This window comes from Lepidochelys kempii, chromosome 21 (genome assembly GCF_965140285.1).
Source record: "Lepidochelys kempii isolate rLepKem1 chromosome 21, rLepKem1.hap1, whole genome shotgun sequence".
Classification (NCBI taxonomy): Eukaryota; Metazoa; Chordata; order Testudines; family Cheloniidae; genus Lepidochelys; species Lepidochelys kempii.
The window spans coordinates 5009354-5025955 of NC_136400.1; the positions used below are offsets into that span (position 1 = coordinate 5009354).

Here is a 16602-nt window from a genome sequence, read left to right on the forward strand (position 1 = left end):
TAACAGAGTGTTATGCCATTGGGTCAGCAGGAATCTGCCCCAAACACAGTGAGATCTCAGTCCTATGACCAGACTAATGTCTATTTCCCCTGGGCCACTTCCTACCTGGTCTCCTAGTACAGCAGTCCATGGGTGCTCTGGGGACATCTGCTGGCAAGGTCTGCAGCAACTCAGTCCCCCGCCCAGGTTACCACTGGCTTTCCAGTGTCCACCAAGGGTTCAGCACGCCAAGCCTCTATGAACTGGGGCTCTCCCAGGTCCATTGAAGGCGCTCATTATAGACATCCTTTCTCAGCAGTCCAGCCCAACTGAGCTGCGCTGCTTCCCTTTATACACTGTCTCCAGGCTGAGCATGTTCAGCAGGGATGGAGGGGTGTGGCTTCCTCAGCATGCAATGCACAGTTAACCCCTGGGGGGCCAGTGTGGGGTAGATAGACCTCATCACAAGGCATCATGTGAAAAATCATAATCTGCTGGACCTTATTATCCTGGTAAAATATGTGGCAACACTGTATGTAAAGTTAGAAGATTCTACTGTATAATGTCGCTGTGACACGTTCCAAAGTTAGAAAAACAAGCCCAAACCAGTTCTTCAAAGACAAAAGATACATTGATGCCCTGGCTATGCATCAACATAATCAAATGGACTACCACGTGGCCATTCTCTGTCAGAAAGAAGGGCGTGAGCTAGAACTTTACATACTGGCAATGGAACAGCTGGGGGTTTTCCATGTAAACAGACTGTTGCCTGAACCCCAGCTGTAGATAGGCCTCAAAGAGGGGAGAAGGATATAAGACTGAGAAACAGAAGCTCCCAAATCACCTCTCTCCACTCATGACATCAATAATGTTTGAAACATAAAGGAAGCATGACTGAACTGGGGGGAGGTCCTAGCTGAAGCAATCCAGCCAGACGGCTATACGCTGGCGGGGAGGCAAACCTTTTTGCTTTTAAGCATGCTTAGTTTGTGAAATTAGGTATTAGTGTGCATTTTACCTTTTATTTCTTTTTTTGTAACCAATTCTGATTTTTATGCCCCATTACTTGCAATCACTTAACATCTATCTGCAGGTAATAAACTTGTTTTATTGTTTTATCTAAACCAGTGTGTCTGGATTGAAGTATTTGGGAATCTCCACTTGAGAGAACATTTGTGCACATCATTTTCCACTGATGAAATGATGGCCTTTATGTGAGCTTGCATTATTCAGTAGAGAGCTTGACAGTACAAGAAACACATTTCAGGGACAAGATCTGGGACTGGGAAGTAGCTGGTGGTTCCCTGTATGTAATTCATGAATGGCTGGCCAGAGCATTCATGTAATTCAGCTGGGCATGATTTTGCATGCTTGAGGCTGTGTGTGATCTGGCCAGGAGTGATTGTTCTCACAGTAAAACAGTGTACAAGGCATCCCAGACTGGAAAATTGAGGGGACACAGTTGACCATCTGTCCAGACTGTATCCTTGGGAATATTACACTGATATCTTCCATCCACTTTCTTGGAGGTAGCAGAGAGAAAAGTCAGTGTGTGAGGTTTTTGTTCTGCTACCCCACACTCACATTTTGAAAAAGGATGGAGTCGGGGTCAGGAAGTAATCCAGATATAGGACCAAGCCATACTAGGACAGACCAAATTGTCCACCTAGCCCAGTATCCGGTGTATGACAGTGATCAGTGCCGGATGCTCCAGAGGAAATGAACAGAACAGGGCAATTAACTAATAATCCATCCTATTATCCAGTCCCAGCTTCTGGCAGTTGGGGGCTTAGGGGGGATACAGTGCATGGGGTTGTATCACTGACCATCTTGGCTAACAGCCATTGAAAGACCTAGCCTCCATGAACTTATCTAATTTGTTTTTTAAACCAGTTATGCTTTTGGCCTTCACTACATCCCACGGCAACAAGTTCCGCAGGTGGACTGTGCCTTGTGTGAATTATTTGGTTTTCCTTTGTTCTAATGCTGCTATTTATTAATCTTGTTTTCTGTGTTTTACAGACTCCTGTGTACAAATATCACCACTCAAAAATGGGATCTGTCATGGTCACTCGAACATCCATTCTCCCTGCAGATCTTGTCAAAGGAAACTCAGCCTGCCCACTGCAGACCACAGCTTTCTCCAATTCCTTTTCTCCTATTTTTTGCCAAAGAGTTGCTGACACTCTGCTAGAAGAATACCCTACTTGCTCTCCATAGTGAGATCTGGAATGTACCAAAGTCTTTTGAAAAACCATTAGTAAACTCATGCAGTAGCATTCACCAACTGCGTTTCTTCTGTGACGCTAACAATAGATTCAATCCCCTTATGTATCCTCTCTTTTTAAGATGGAAGAACTGTGGGGAAGAGACCAAAAAGAATGTTTGTGAAGGGCCTCTATGCCGGTAGCGTGGGGCCTGCCTGTTAATCATGGTAGTAATCCTGCATTTCTATTATACTTTTCAACCTGTTAGGACTATTTCATCTGTCAGAGAAATGCAGCTATTTCACCAAGGCCCCAATTCAGCGAAGCACTTAAGCATGTGTTTAACTTTAAGCATGGGAGTGGCCCCATTGAAGTCAATTTGGCACTCAAAGTTGAGCAGAAAGCCAGCATTAATGCTTTAAGAATGTTGCAGGATCTTCAATGATTACATGGGTGTGGGACTTTGCAATCTGCACCCAATGTTAATATTGGAATAGTCTTAAGAGAGATTCTGAAGTGAACAGGGTGGAGATGTGAATTCACATCCTGTTGCTATAACTGTTCAATTAGAGAACGTTTCCTTTGAGTTGATTTACGTATTGAAGAGTCTTCAACACATAAGAAGGTAATTTTACATTACACAGTCTAAAACTTCCAAAAAATAATACAGTTGCCCTTCATTTATCAGTGTGGTGTCACTAGTTAAGTGTAGTCTGTCTACTTTTGTATATAGCTAATGTCAGCTGAAGGGCTGTTGCACTTTTTGTCAGTTTAAATATCTAGATTCCATTTAAAAATTAACCACAGAAGTATTTTGAAACAATTCGTAGTGCACATTAACCAGAGATACTTGGTTCTTACCACTGTACAATAAAGATACCAGTCAGCCAAAAGCTGGTGACTTTGAAAGCGCTTCAGTTGAGTTAGTCTGCAGTTACCTATATTTAACTTTTGCTAGTGTTACTGAACACATGCTACTTAGGTCAGGCCATGAATTCAAAGTAATGCCGGTAATTTATAAAGCCTTCAACCAGCAGAGATGTAGTTGCCTACTAGATGGTCGGATCATCTTTGATGTGAGACCATGTTTGAGTGTTTCTGCTCTTTGCCCTCAAAAGTGCTCATGCTGAAGGCAATGGAAGCAGGCATATAAATGACAGCAGGCAGGTAGAGAGACAAGGTGCGTGAGGTAATCTCTTGTATTGGACCAACTTCTGTTGGTGAGATAGCACTAGAGCGCTGCAGCTCTGCTACTGTAACGCTGTAAGTGTAGACAAGTCCAAAGTGAGGACGCTACCTATGCCGATGGGAGAACCGCTTTCATAGCTATAAGTGCTCCGCCTCCCCAAGAGGTGGTAGCTATGTCGACAGGAGAAGTCCTCCTACTGACACAGCGCTGTCTACACTGGGAGTTCTGTTGGTATAACTGGGTTGCTCAGGGGTGTGTGTTTCCTATGCCCCCAGCGATGTAGTTATACTGACATAACTTTGTACTGTAGAGCAGGGCGGAGACAAGCTTCCCAGCCAGGCAGAGCTCTTTTTCAGATCTGGGAAGGGTACACCAAGCATCACAGCTAATCACTTAGGACATTTGCTTTAGTAGCAGGAGAGTGGTGTTCAAATTATTTCTAATCAAGAAGAAGAGGGACTGAACCACAATTATCCACATCCCATGTGAGCACCCAAAACAAAGGACCATACACTGTCTCAGGGCCCTCATCGGGCAGCGAGAGGAAACTGCACCAAGCTCTCCCCTATCCTGGATGAGTACTGTAACCACTGAGCTAAATATTGTAAGGGAGGCCGTGTCCTCCATAACTGCCTTGTGTGGTGTGAGATGGCCTCTGAGTAGGCATAACTCCCTCTGCCAGATCTACAAAGGGCCTTAGCTACAGCAATAATCAGTGTTGCCATCCCTAATTTTTAGATGCCTAGAAAATCACTGGAATGACAACGGGTGCCCTGAAGCTTAACTTAGGCACTTGGGGTCCCTCTTCAATGAATGGGGAGGGATAGGCACCTAAGCATGGGATGCACAAAAGCAAGCACACTAGGCTAGGAGCCACTTAAGCTAGCCAGTATGCATCCGATGAAGTTAGCTGTAGCTCACGAAAGCTTATGTTCAAATAAACTGGTTAGTCTCTAAGGTGCCACAAGTACTCCTTTTCTTTTTGTGAATACAGACTAACACGGCTGTTACTCTGAAACCACTCAATAGTAGAGTGGTTACACGACTCTCATAGGCTCTTGGGGAGGCTGATTTAATTCCTCCACCAGCTGAGAAAGAAGGAATTTGAACTGGGAGCGCCTGTTATCTTTCCTTTTCAAGCAGTTCCACTGGAAGAAAATATTAATTGGGCCAAAGCACATGTGAAAAACCCTCTGTAGTATAGTGGTTACATTATTCATGTGGAATGTTGAAGATGTGGCTTCAATTCCTTCCTTTACTTGATGAAAAGAAGGATTTGAAGAGGGAGCTTCTTCAGTCTTGCCTCTTGAAGCTGTTCCACTTGAATTAAATATTAAGGGAACCAAAATCCAAGATAGAAGCTCTCTGTGGTACAGTGGTGAGGCTAAACATGTGGTGCATTAAAGACCCTGCTTCAGTTCTTCCCTTTGCCTGATGAGGAAAAGGGATTTGAAGTGGGCACTCCCTCAGCTTCTTCTCTTAAAGCTGTTCTACTTTAATTAACTATAAATTGGTCTGATAATCCCCCAAGGAGCCTCTATAGTACAGTGGTTAGGCTCCTCCCTGTGAGAACTCTTAGCTAATGTGGGTTCATTTTCCACATGTACCAGATAAACTAACAACTCTGTTTCTCTTAAAGCTGTTCAACTTTAATTAACTAATAACTGGGCCAAATCAAAACAGACAGGTACTCTACAACAGAGTGGTGAGACTACTCCCCTGGACAGTTGGAGCTGTGGATTCAAGTCTTCTCTCTATCTGTTGAGATGCAGGGATTTAAACTGGGCATGATGCAGCTCTTGCCTTGTGAAGCTGCTCCACTTTAACTCAATATTAATTGGGTCAAGCAAAGAATGAAGAGTCCTTTATAGTAGAATGGTTCAGCGCCTCGCGTGTGAGATGTTGATTTACTGATTCAATTCCTTCCCCCCCCCGATGAAATGAGGAGAAGGTGTATGAATGGGAGTGCCCTCAGTCTTACCTCTTGAACCTATATCACTTTAATTGGGATAAAAAACACAAGCAGTCACTATAGCGCAGTGGCTGAGTTGATGCCCTTAGAGTCTCATTAAGCAGGTTCAAGTCTCCCTTTGAGATGACAGGATTTGAAGCAGGAGATTACTAGATCTTTCTTCTTGAAACTATTCCGCATTAATTAAATAGTAATTAGGCCAAAACAAAAACAAGCAGCTATCTATGTTACACTGGTTAAGCTAGTCGCGTGGGGAAACTTGGAGTCGCTAGTTCCATTTCTCCCTCTATTGGATGATGATGAGAAGTGGTTTGAACAGGGAGCTCCTGACGTCTTCCCACTTGGAAGCTGTTCCACTTTAATTAAATATTAATTGGGCCAAAACAAATGTAAGAAACTCTCTACGGTACAGTGGTTAGGTTACGCCCCTGATATCCTTAAAGTCACTAGTTCAATTCCTTTCACTGCTGCATAAGGAGAAGGGGATTGAAGTGGGAGCTCTTTCTGTCTTGCCTCTTGAAGTGGTTCCATATAAAATAAATAGTAATTTGGCAAAAGTAAAAAGAAGCAGCTCTCTACACTACAGTGGTTAGACTCCTCCCATAGGAAACTTAGCGTGGTTGGTCCAATACCCCTGTCTCCCTGAGAAGAAGGGGACTGAACTGGGAGCTCATTAGGTCTTTCCTCTTGCAGCTATTCCATGTAAATTAAATAGTGATTGAGCCAAAAAAAAAAAAAACAAAAACAAGAAGCCCTCTACACTACAGCTTTAATTAAGTATTAATTGGGCCAAACTTAGAACAAGAGGCTTCTATGGGACATTTGGAGTTGCTGGTTTAATTCCTTCCTTTTCCCAAGGAAGAAAAGGGGATTGAACTGGGAGCTCCTTATGTCTTTCCTCTTGCAGTTGTTCCACATCAATTAAATAGCGACTGGGCCAAAGGAAAAGGAAGAAGCCTTCTACGCTACAGCGGTTAGGCGACTCCCCTGGGAAACTCAAGGTTGCTGGTTCAATGCTACTGCCTCCCTGAAGAGGAGACAGGGACTGAATTGGGAGCTCTTTAGCTCTTTCCTCTTGCCGCTGTTCCACGTCAATTGAATAGTAATTGGGCCAAAGGAAAAGTAAGAAGCCTTCTACGCTACAGCGGTTAGGCTACTCCCCAGGGAAACTCAAGGTTGCTGGTTCAATACCACTGCCTCCCTGAAGAGGAGACTGGGAGCTCTTTTGGTCTTTCCTCTTGTCGCTGTTCCAAGTCAACTGAATAGTAATTGGGCCAAAAAAAAAACAAGAAGCCCTCTACGCTACAGCGGTTAGGCTACTCCCCTAGGAAACTCAAGGTTGCGGGTTCAATACCAGCACCTCCCTGAAGAGGAGACAGGGACTCAAGTGGGAACTCTTTAGGTTTTTCCTCTTGCCGCTGCTCCATGTAAATTAAATAGTGATTGGGCCAAAGGAAAATCAAGAAGCCCTCTACGCTACAGCGGTTAGGCTACGCCCCTGGGAAACTCAAGGTTGCTGGTTCAATACCACTGCCTCCCTGAAGAGGACACACGGACTGAATTAGGAACTCTTTAGGTTTTTCCTCTTGCCGCTGTTCCATGTCAATTGAATAGCGACTGGGCCAAAGAAAAAGCAAAAAGCCCTCTACGCTACAGCGGTTAGGCTACTCTGCTGGGAAACTCAAGGTTGCGGGTTCAATACCAGCACCTCCCTGAAGAGGAGACAGGGACTCAATCGGGAACCCTTTAGGTTTTTCCTCTTGCCGCTGTTCCACGCCAATTGAATAGTAATTGGGCCAAAGGAAAAGCAAGAAGCCTTCTACGCTACAGCGGTTAGGCTACTCCCCTGGGAAACACAAGGTTACTGGTTCAATACCACTGCCTCCCTGAAAAGGAGACAGGGATTGAATGGGGAACTCTTTAGGTTTTTCCTCTTGCCGCTGTTCCATGCCAATTGAATAGCGATTGGGCCAAAAGAAAAGCAAGAAGCCCTCTACGCTACAGCGGTTAGGCTACTCTCCTGGAAAACTCAAGGTTGTTGGTTCAATACCACTGCCTTCCTGAAGAGAGGACAGGGACTCAAGTGGGAACTCTTTAGGTTTTTCCTCTTGCCGCTGTTCCACGTCAGTTGAATAGTAATTGGGCCAAAGAGAAAACAAGAAACCCTCTACGCTACAGCGGTTAGGCTACTCCCCTGGGAAACTCAAGGTTGCTGGTTCAATACCCCTGCCTCCCTGAAGAGGACACACGGACTGAATTAGGAACTCTTTGGTTTTTCCTCTTGCCGCTGTTCCACGTCAATTGAATAGCGACTGGGCCAAAGAAAAAGCAAGAAACCCTCTACGCTACAGCGGTTAGGCTACTCCCCTGGGAAACTCAAGGTTGCTGGTTCAATACCAGCACCTCCCTGAAGAGGAGACAGGGACTCAACGGGGAACTCTTTAGGTTTTTCCTCTTGCCGCTGTTCCATGTAAATTAAATAGTGATTGGGCCAAAGGAAAAACAAAAAGCCCTCTACGCTACAGCGGTTAGGCTACTCCCCTGGGAAACTCAAGGTTGCTGGTTCAATACCAGCACCTCCCTGAAGAGGAGACAGGGACTCAATCGGGAACCCTTTAGGTTTTTCCTCTTGCCGCTGTTCCACGCCAATTGAATAGTAATTGGGCCAAAGGAAAAACAAGAAGCCCTCTACGCTACAGCGGTTAGGCTACTCCCCTGGGAAACTCAAGGTTGCTGGTTCAATACCAGCACCTCCCTGAAGAGGAGACAGGGACTCAACGGGGAACTCTTTAGGTTTTTCCTCTTGTCGCTGTTCCACGCCAATTGAATAGTGATTGGGCCAAAGGAAAAGCAAGAAGCCCTCCATGCTACAGCGGTTAGGCTACTCCCCAGGGAAACTCAAGGTTGCTGGTTCAATACCACTACCTCCCTGAAGAGGAGACAGTGACTCAAGTGGGAACTCTTTAGGTTTTTCCTCTTGCCGCTGTTCCATGTAAATTGAATAGCGACTGGGCCAAAGGAAAATCAAGAAGCCCTCTACGCTACAGCGGTTAGGCTACTCCCCTGGGAAACTCAAGGTTACTGGTTCAATACCACTGCCTCCCTGAAGAGGAGACAGGGATTGAATTGGGAACTCTTTAGGTTTTTCCTCTTGCCGCTGTTCCACGCCAATTGAATAGCGACTGGGCCAAAGGAAAAACAAGAAGCCCTCTACGCTACAGCGGTTAGGCTACTCTCCTGGGAAACTCAAGGTTACTGGTTCAATACCACTGCCTCCCTGAAGAGGAGACAGGGATTGAATTGGGAACTCTTTAGGTTTTTCCTCTTGCCGCTGTTCCACGCCAATTGAATAGTGATTGGGCCAAAGGAAAAGCAAGAAGCCCTCCATGCTACAGCGGTTAGGCTACTCCCCAGGGAAACTCAAGGTTGCTGGTTCAATACCACTGCCTCCCTGAAGAGGAGACAGTGACTCAAGTGGGAACTCTTTAGGTTTTTCCTCTTGCCGCTGTTCCATGTAAATTGAATAGCGACTGGGCCAAAGGAAAATCAAGAAGCCCTCTACGCTACAGCGGTTAGGCTACTCCCCTGGGAAACTCAAGGTTACTGGTTCAATACCACTGCCTCCCTGAAGAGGAGACAGGGATTGAATTGGGAACTCTTTAGGTTTTTCCTCTTGCCGCTGTTCCACGCCAATTGAATAGCGACTGGGCCAAAGGAAAAACAAGAAGCCCTCTACGCTACAGCGGTTAGGCTACTCTCCTGGGAAACTCAAGGTTACTGGTTCAATACCACTGCCTCCCTGAAGAGGAGACAGGGATTGAATTGGGAACTCTTTAGGTTTTTCCTCTTGCCGCTGTTCCACGCCAATTGAATAGCGACTGGGCCAAAGGAAAAACAAGAAGCCCTCTACGCTACAGCGGTTAGGCTACTCTCCTGGGAAACTCAAGGTTACTGGTTCAATACCACTGCCTCCCTGAAGAGGAGACAGGGATTGAATTGGGAACTCTTTAGGTTTTTCCTCTTGCCGCTGTTCCACGCCAATTGAATAGCGACTGGGCCAAAGGAAAAACAAGAAGCCCTCTACGCTACAGCGGTTAGGCTACTCCCCTGGGAAACTCAAGGTTACTGGTTCAATACCACTGCCTCCCTGAAGAGGAGACAGGGATTGAATTGGGAACTCTTTAGGTTTTTCCTCTTGCCGCTGTTCCATGCCAATTGAATAGCGACTGGGCCAAAGGAAAAACAAGAAGCCCTCTATGCTACAGCGGTTAGGCTACTCCCCTAGGAAACTCAAGGTTGCGGGTTCAATACCAGCACCTCCCTGAAGAGGAGACAGGGACTCAAGTGGGAACTCTTTAGGTTTTTCCTCTTGCCGCTGTTCCATGTAAATTGAATAGCGACTGGGCCAAAGGAAAATCAAGAAGCCCTCTACGCTACGGCGGTTAGGCTACTCCCCTGGGAAACTCAAGGTTGCTGGTTCAATACCACTGCCTCTCTGAAGAGGAGACAGGGATTGAATTGGGAACTCTTTAGGTTTTTCCTCTTGCCGCTGTTCCACGCCAATTGAATAGCGACTGGGCCAAAGGAAAAACAAGAAGCCCTCTACGCTACAGCGGTTAGGCTACTCCCCTAGGAAACTCAAGGTTGCGGGTTCTATACCAGCACCTCCCTGAAGAGGAGACAGGGACTCAACGGGGAACTCTTTAGGTTTTTTCCTCTTGCCGCTGTTCCATGTAAATTAAATAGTGATTGGGCCAAAGGAAAAGCAAAAAGCCCTCTACGCTACAGCGGTTAGGCTACTCTCCTGGGAAACTCAAGGTTGCTGGTTCAAGTCTGTCCTCTACCAGATGAGGACAAGGACTTTCAGTGGGAGCTCCTTCTTTCTTGCCTCTTGAAGCTGTTCCACTTCAAGTCAATAGCAATGGGACCAGCAAGACCATTAGGATCACTCTGTAGCCCAGTGGGTAGGCTACTGACATAGAAAGTGGGAGACCCCAGTTCAAATCCTCCCTCGGCCTGTTAAGAAGAGGCTTGGACAAGGATGGATCACCTCCCAGGTGACAGGGCTGAGGGTGAGCGGCCCCTGTTTAAATTCCCTCCTTTCTCAGGAGGCCCTTGTCTTTCTGGAAACAGAGGAGGTCTAAACAATGATCCCCCACCTCTCAGGTTCCCTTGGGTGTGGGGGTCGGGGGGAGGTGTGTGGGGGGTTGGGTGGGGGGTCGGGGGGTGGGGTGGGTGGGGGGTTGGGGGGTGGAGGTGGGGGGGAAAGAGGTCCCTGGGAGGTGGGACACCCCTGTTCAAATCCCTTTGCAGAGGAGGGGTTTGAACAGGGGTCTCCCACAGCCTGACCCATGGGGGGGCAAAAGAGTGATCCGCATTTTTGGACCCCCAAGTCATAGCTAATTAAAAGAGGAGCCTACAGTGCCAGATGCCAAGGTCAAACCCCCCCCCACACACACACACACGTCACCTGAAGGGTCTACACACTAGACTAGAAGAGGGCTTCTCCTCCTTTCTTGGGCCCAATTCATATTTCCCCTCAGCTCATACTGTCCTGTGACTACACACTTCCGTTTTAACCAAAGGCAAAACAGTCCAGACAAATGCAGAACCTGTATGTGGCCTGCCAAATCTGGTCAACATTCAACTGGGTCTCTCTGCGTTACGGCCCTTTGCCTGACCTGACGGTTGTGTTCAGACGGGATGCCCAATCATGTCTAAACACGAGGCGATGCAGAAGAACTGCCCCACTTCCAGCATCTACGGCCGCGCTGGGGACCACCCCAGCGCCAGCCACATGCCTCTTGCCGCAGCCATGAATGGCTTCCAGCCCGCGGGTGACCCTGACTCAGGACTCAGCCCCCTTCGCACACCTGCCCGGCAGACTCGGGTCGAGTCCAGGGAGCTGTCAATGGCAGACAGGGCCACGGACCCCAGCCCGCCACGAACGGTCTCCCCCTGCTGCCCCCACCCCCCCGGATTCACGCCCCTCCGGCACCTGGCCACAGAGCCGGGGCCCCGGGCCCCGCTCTCCCCACGCCCTCCTGCTCCCACTCGCCAGCCCAGCGGGGGGCGAGGCCAGCCCAGGGGGCGGGGCCGGGGCCGGGGAGCCCCCTTCGCCCCCGACACTCACCCAGCGCTCCCCTGGGAAGCAGCGCGAGCGCCAGCAGCGCCGAGAGACGCGGGATCCAGCCCGGCCGAAGCAGCTCCATGGCGCCGAGCAGCGCCACCCCCGGGCGCCGCGCCTCGCACTGCGCATGCGCCGAACCGAGCCGCCGCCGCCGCCTCCGCCTCCGCCTCGGGAGCGCGCTCGCGGGTCGCCGCGGCCGCCGCAGGGCAGGGGCCGGGCCGAGAGAGGCGGCGGCCGCCCCGCCCGGGAAGCCCGCGGCCAGGCTCGCCCAGCGCGGCGCCGGTCCCCGGTCCCCGCCCGAGAGAGGGAGGGAGGCCACCAGCCAAGGCCTCGCTGCGCCGCCGGTTTTCGCCCAGCTCCGCGGCTCCCCCCGTCGGCCCCGCTCTGGTGCGACCCAGCGGGGAGCGGGGACCCGGGCCGGGGACGGCTGAAGGCGCACAAGCCGGGGGGGGGCAACAATGCCCCTGAGGGATTCGGGCCTGAGGGCTGCTCTTTGGGCGCTGCCAACTGCTGCACTTTCCTACCCGAGCTTGTTTTCTCTGCCTGGCTGCATGCCCGGAAGGGGCTGCTCGCAGGCGGATTTCTCCCCGGGTTTGTGTCGCTGCTCAATGGCACAGGTCCCCCGCTTCAGACTAAAGGGCGAGTTAGTTCCCCCCCCCCGCTCCCCAGCCCCCTTAACCTGATGCTAATCATCGGCTGGGGGTGGGACGGGCCCCCTCTCAGTGGTAGGGTGACGGCTAGAGACGGGTCATCTGTTGGTTTGTCCTAGGAAAACTGTTCCACTCTCGCTTCCCGGTCGGACAAACAAACAGGCTTTAAGAAAGACCAAAAGGGCCTTTAGTCCTAGGTCAAAAGCCCAGAGAGAGCAACGTCTGCGCCAATAATTTCTGCCACTAAAACGTTACGCTAGATTTGTATGAGTCCCTAGACCCCATTGGAGAGCAGAGTCCCATTCCTGTAGGCCAGCGATACTCCGATTGGAGCTTTTGAGCTACAAATGGTTCTTACCTGTGTCCTTTGCAGCTCTTTGTAGCAGAACCAATCAGGCCGCTCAGCGTGTTAGTAGTTGATCAAATGATTATAGGTGGTCAGTCATCGTGCTGTGAGACTATTTAAAAACTAAATTTCTCCTGTTTTCGTGTTTAAATATGAATAGACAGTTTTATAGTAAATGAAACCATGAAGTCACAGTACTTGGCCTCTGTTGGATAAGGGTGATTGCTAATGTGGCTCCTCCAGCACTGAGGTCTGAGTATGCTGCTCTAAGCATTGAACATACCCCCAGTAAGTGACAGTTGCGTATCTCTGTTTCTCTCCCTTTCCCTACCCTTAACTACCTCTTTTCCCCAGTGTCCCAACTTTAACCACAACATTTAGTTTGTGTTTGGCTGCAGTACAGTTACTGTATTGAAACCACTCTTTTAGTTGGACTTATCAGAATGCTTGTCAACCATACAGCTCTCTGGCTTGTTCCAGTCAGTTTTATAGTCTTCACTGCATCTGTTACTGGAAATGGGCTGAAAGATGGAGCGTTACACCCATTCAGGAAACAGGTAATGAGGCTTTTGTTCCTTCTTAAAAGCTAATGCCACAAAGTTGCATATTAAAGCGTATATAGTAGAATGCTTGTCAGAGAAGCTCAGCTGAATTGCCTTCCCAGTTAACAGTGCAAAGATGTGAAGCCAGATTAAAAAAAAAACAAAAAAACAGATTGTGTGTACAGAACAGGCCTGTCCCTGTAGCTGTTTTCTCCACAATTGAACGTAAATGTATGTCACTGCATGGTTGTCTGATCTCTTCAAACCACTCTGCATTTACAATGATACTTTTCACCAATGCTGACCCACACTCCACCTTATACTGGTACAAGATATTGAAGAAAAATAGGGAGCCCATAGTCAAAGCAAAAATAAGTAGCCCAAGGCTTAAAGGGTAAAAGGCTCTTTTGTCTAGAGAGACTCACCCATGGCCTGATGACATTTCTATGCAGCATGTCTTAGTCTGGGAGCTCTTCAGTGTAGAGACCTCTTTAACATGCCAAAAGCATCTCACAACCCTAGGGTACTGTTTAAACACCCCAGGAAGAGGAAGTTCTGAAGGGAATCCAGATGCTTGGAAAATGTATGATGCCTTTTAGAGTCCTTAATTGTTGTTTGTATAAAGCAGTGCACATTCATTGGAGATCCTGCATTAGCCTGCATTAAGCATAGCAAGAAAGGGCTGCACACTGAACGCCAAAGCTTGAGCCCAGAGAAATCAAGGGGAGTTTTGCCAGTTACTCCTCTGGGACCAGAATTTAGACTTAAATCTACTGTCTTTGGTTTCAACTGACAGTTTTTGGGGTTCATTTTTGAATCCTAAAAAGATGTCACTTAAGGCTTGCCTTTGTGAGGGAAATTGATTGGCACAGCTGTAGCTGAATAGCTTTTCCTATAATTCCCTTGTGGACACTCATTGTGGAAGAACACTCTTACTTTCAAAGTAACTAGTTTGAAATAAACAATTATTCTAGAATAAAGTCACTTTTATTCCAGGACACAGTGAGGGGGAGTTATACTGGAATACAAGTGTTCCAGAACAGTCATTCTGCTGTAGTTATGCTAGTCCATTTTCCCCAGGTCAAAAAGCTATTAGGCTACTTCCCACTATCTGACAACCCCACTATCATTGTTACAAGTCTTTCCCTAGTAGCACAAGAGGCCTGGTTTGTGAAACTGCCCATTCTTAATCCCTGGATCAAGGACACAACGAGTCATAACACCTTCTTTGTACTGCAGCTGGTGTTCACAAATGCCTCCAATTAATGTATAATTGAGGGATTTTACAGGGATGCAAGATCAGTCCCTTTACTGGGTTTAAGGGAGGCATTTACTTCTTCGTGTGCAGGTTCTTTTAATTGTAGTTCAGATTAGAAATTCAGGGTAGGAACCTCTGCCCAAAAATATGGCAAAGTCTCTGAAGATGGAGGCATCATCAGGATCTGCATCACAAAATGAGCAAGATTGATTTTAAAAATGTGTTGCTGTAAATTCACCCATCTCCTTTCTAAACAAATATTTTCTCTTTTAGAGCACATTATAATAAATTGCAGACATTTTATACACAGCTTTTGATTTAAAAGCAGTATTTAAAAAGTTTAATCTGTAGTTTCACGCCCATGAAGTCATTTTAAAGTAAGGGATCCAAGAAGAAAAAATTAAATATTGAAAGCAAAATTTCATCTGAGTCTTATTTTTAGAGGGGTTAAAAATTACAAGGGGTTGTAAAAGAAGTTGATTGTATCTCTACTATAAGGTGAAGAACATTAAGTGCTGTGTCTTTGAAGAGCAAGTAAAAGGAAAGAGATACAGGGTTGGCAGTCATGAAGCCCTTTTATAAAATCCAGCAACTCCTCAAAATTAAGGTTCCTTTCACACACAGCCTTCCGAAACTTTTCAAGAAGACCGCTGTGGCAGTTAATGAAGCATGCTCAGAAGGAAGTTCAGGGTTTTGTGCTTGCAATTTCTTATCAAGGCAGGCTCAGCAGCACTTGCGTCATCTCCTCTTCCTGGTGTTAAATTGCTTAGTCAACTGGTCAGAAACAAGAAGTTCCATGAAAGGGAAAGAAGGCCAGAGCATAATCTGAGGAGTGAGCATCCTTGATGCTGCAGGGTGGTTGTTCATCTCAGAAGTCTGCACGCAAGACGTTTTCGTGGACAAACAGCAGGAGGGCAGCCTAAAAGCTACAGTCTGGTGCTGTGTAAAGTTGAACTTCATGAACTAAACTGCTATAAGGATCTAAAGGAAGCAGCTGCATAACGTCGTCAGGTATATGCTGTGGCTTTGCGTTTTCCCCTAGAGAACTTCATTGCAAGAATGTAAATTACCCACAAAGAAGGTGAAGGAAATGCTTCCATGTTCTCCTCATGGTGTGCATTTTGCGTGGAGAAGTGGTTTCCTGCCTGCAGAAAGGGATACATCAATGTTAAAACAAAACTTGGTTCTTCTATGCTCCTGCCAATCTTTAGAAACATTTTATTGCAATTTTATTACTTTCACTTGGACAAAAAGTAATCTTTTTGAAATGTTTACATTTCCTGGGGAAAGATTGTCAGATCAGCCTACTTTTAAAAAAAAAATCTGTTTACATGTCAAAATAAATAGCACATTGTGAACTTGTTCACGTCAGACTGTATTTCATGCTGTATAATACACAATCATGAGGTAGTAGATATATTTGAAGTATAAAGGCAGGTAGCTGTTGGTGCCATTACGTTAAATGTCAGTATTCTGAAGACAGTATTCTGAAGCAAAAGTTGGTTTTCATTGTGGACCGTGGCAGCCACAGGACTACATGCAGATTCAACGGTAAGCCGAGCAGCCACCACAACACATATTAAAGCAGACAGACCCAAAGAACTGCTTGAGCCTTATTCTAGTGTGGCTAGAAGTAAGTTGTATAGCAAGCAGATTTCCCCACAACTTTACAAACAAAACATGGTTTCTAAGGTGGGTAACATTTGACCCATGATTTCCATCTTCCTTTGTACTAGATGGAAACAGAATTAATGCAAATAATGCTTCAGACCTGATTTTGTTGTACTACCTTCCAAAAAAGTGTTGTGACATTGCAAATGTGATCTGCTCGTTTGCTACAAACAAAAGGTTAGCCAAACCGGAAGTGTCTGTGGTTACAACAGGTGCTGTTTTTATTCAAGAAACATAGGAGCAAGGAGACTGGGAGAAAAATAGTCATTTTCCATTCAACATACAGTGTCTTTGCATTAGAGCAGTAATACTCAGATCTCTGTGGTTCAGGAGCCAAATTAGCAATCATTACCCAAAGAAGCCACAATAGTAGAAAATTATTATTCTCACAGCAAACAAGTTAATAACTCAGTGCAAGCTGGTAATTTGTTAACATAGTAAAAGCATCCTGACTGGTTAATAACTTATGTGCTGCAAAGAACTACAGGAGACACATTAAAGAGCCACTTACAGCTCTCAAGCCTCAGTCTGGGTAACACTGCATTAGAATAAGTTAGAGCTGACATCATTCACCACAATTTTGACATTTTTATGTTGAAGAAAGTGATTTAAAATAAGCCCATACCTGCTATGGTGCAAATGAATTTTTTTGTTCAGT

General features: G+C 46.7%; 1 protein-coding gene and 1 long non-coding RNA gene across 5 annotated transcripts in view; one reads left to right on the forward strand and one right to left on the reverse strand.

Moving 5' to 3' along the window:
* The window catches only part of LOC140901512 (uncharacterized), a 62581-nt gene extending 59848 nt beyond the window's left edge, over nt 1–2733 (forward strand). Inside the window, exon 9 of the long non-coding RNA XR_012155878.2 lies at nt 2002–2733. This is a non-coding gene — a long non-coding RNA (uncharacterized LOC140901512). The remainder of the gene's footprint in view (nt 1–2001) is intronic.
* LOC140901506 (C4b-binding protein alpha chain) overlaps nt 1–11611 on the reverse strand; it is a 33566-nt gene extending 21955 nt beyond the window's left edge. For all 4 annotated transcript variants that reach the window (XR_012155866.2, XM_073320458.2, XM_073320457.2 and 1 more), the window contains exon 1: nt 11481–11611. Coding sequence is in view for 3 of the 4 variants with exons in the window: in XM_073320458.2 (XP_073176559.1) it covers nt 11481–11559 (79 nt within the window). In the remaining variant the exon portion in view is untranslated. The remainder of the gene's footprint in view (nt 1–11480) is intronic.
* Between the last annotated feature and the right edge of the window lie 4991 nt (nt 11612–16602).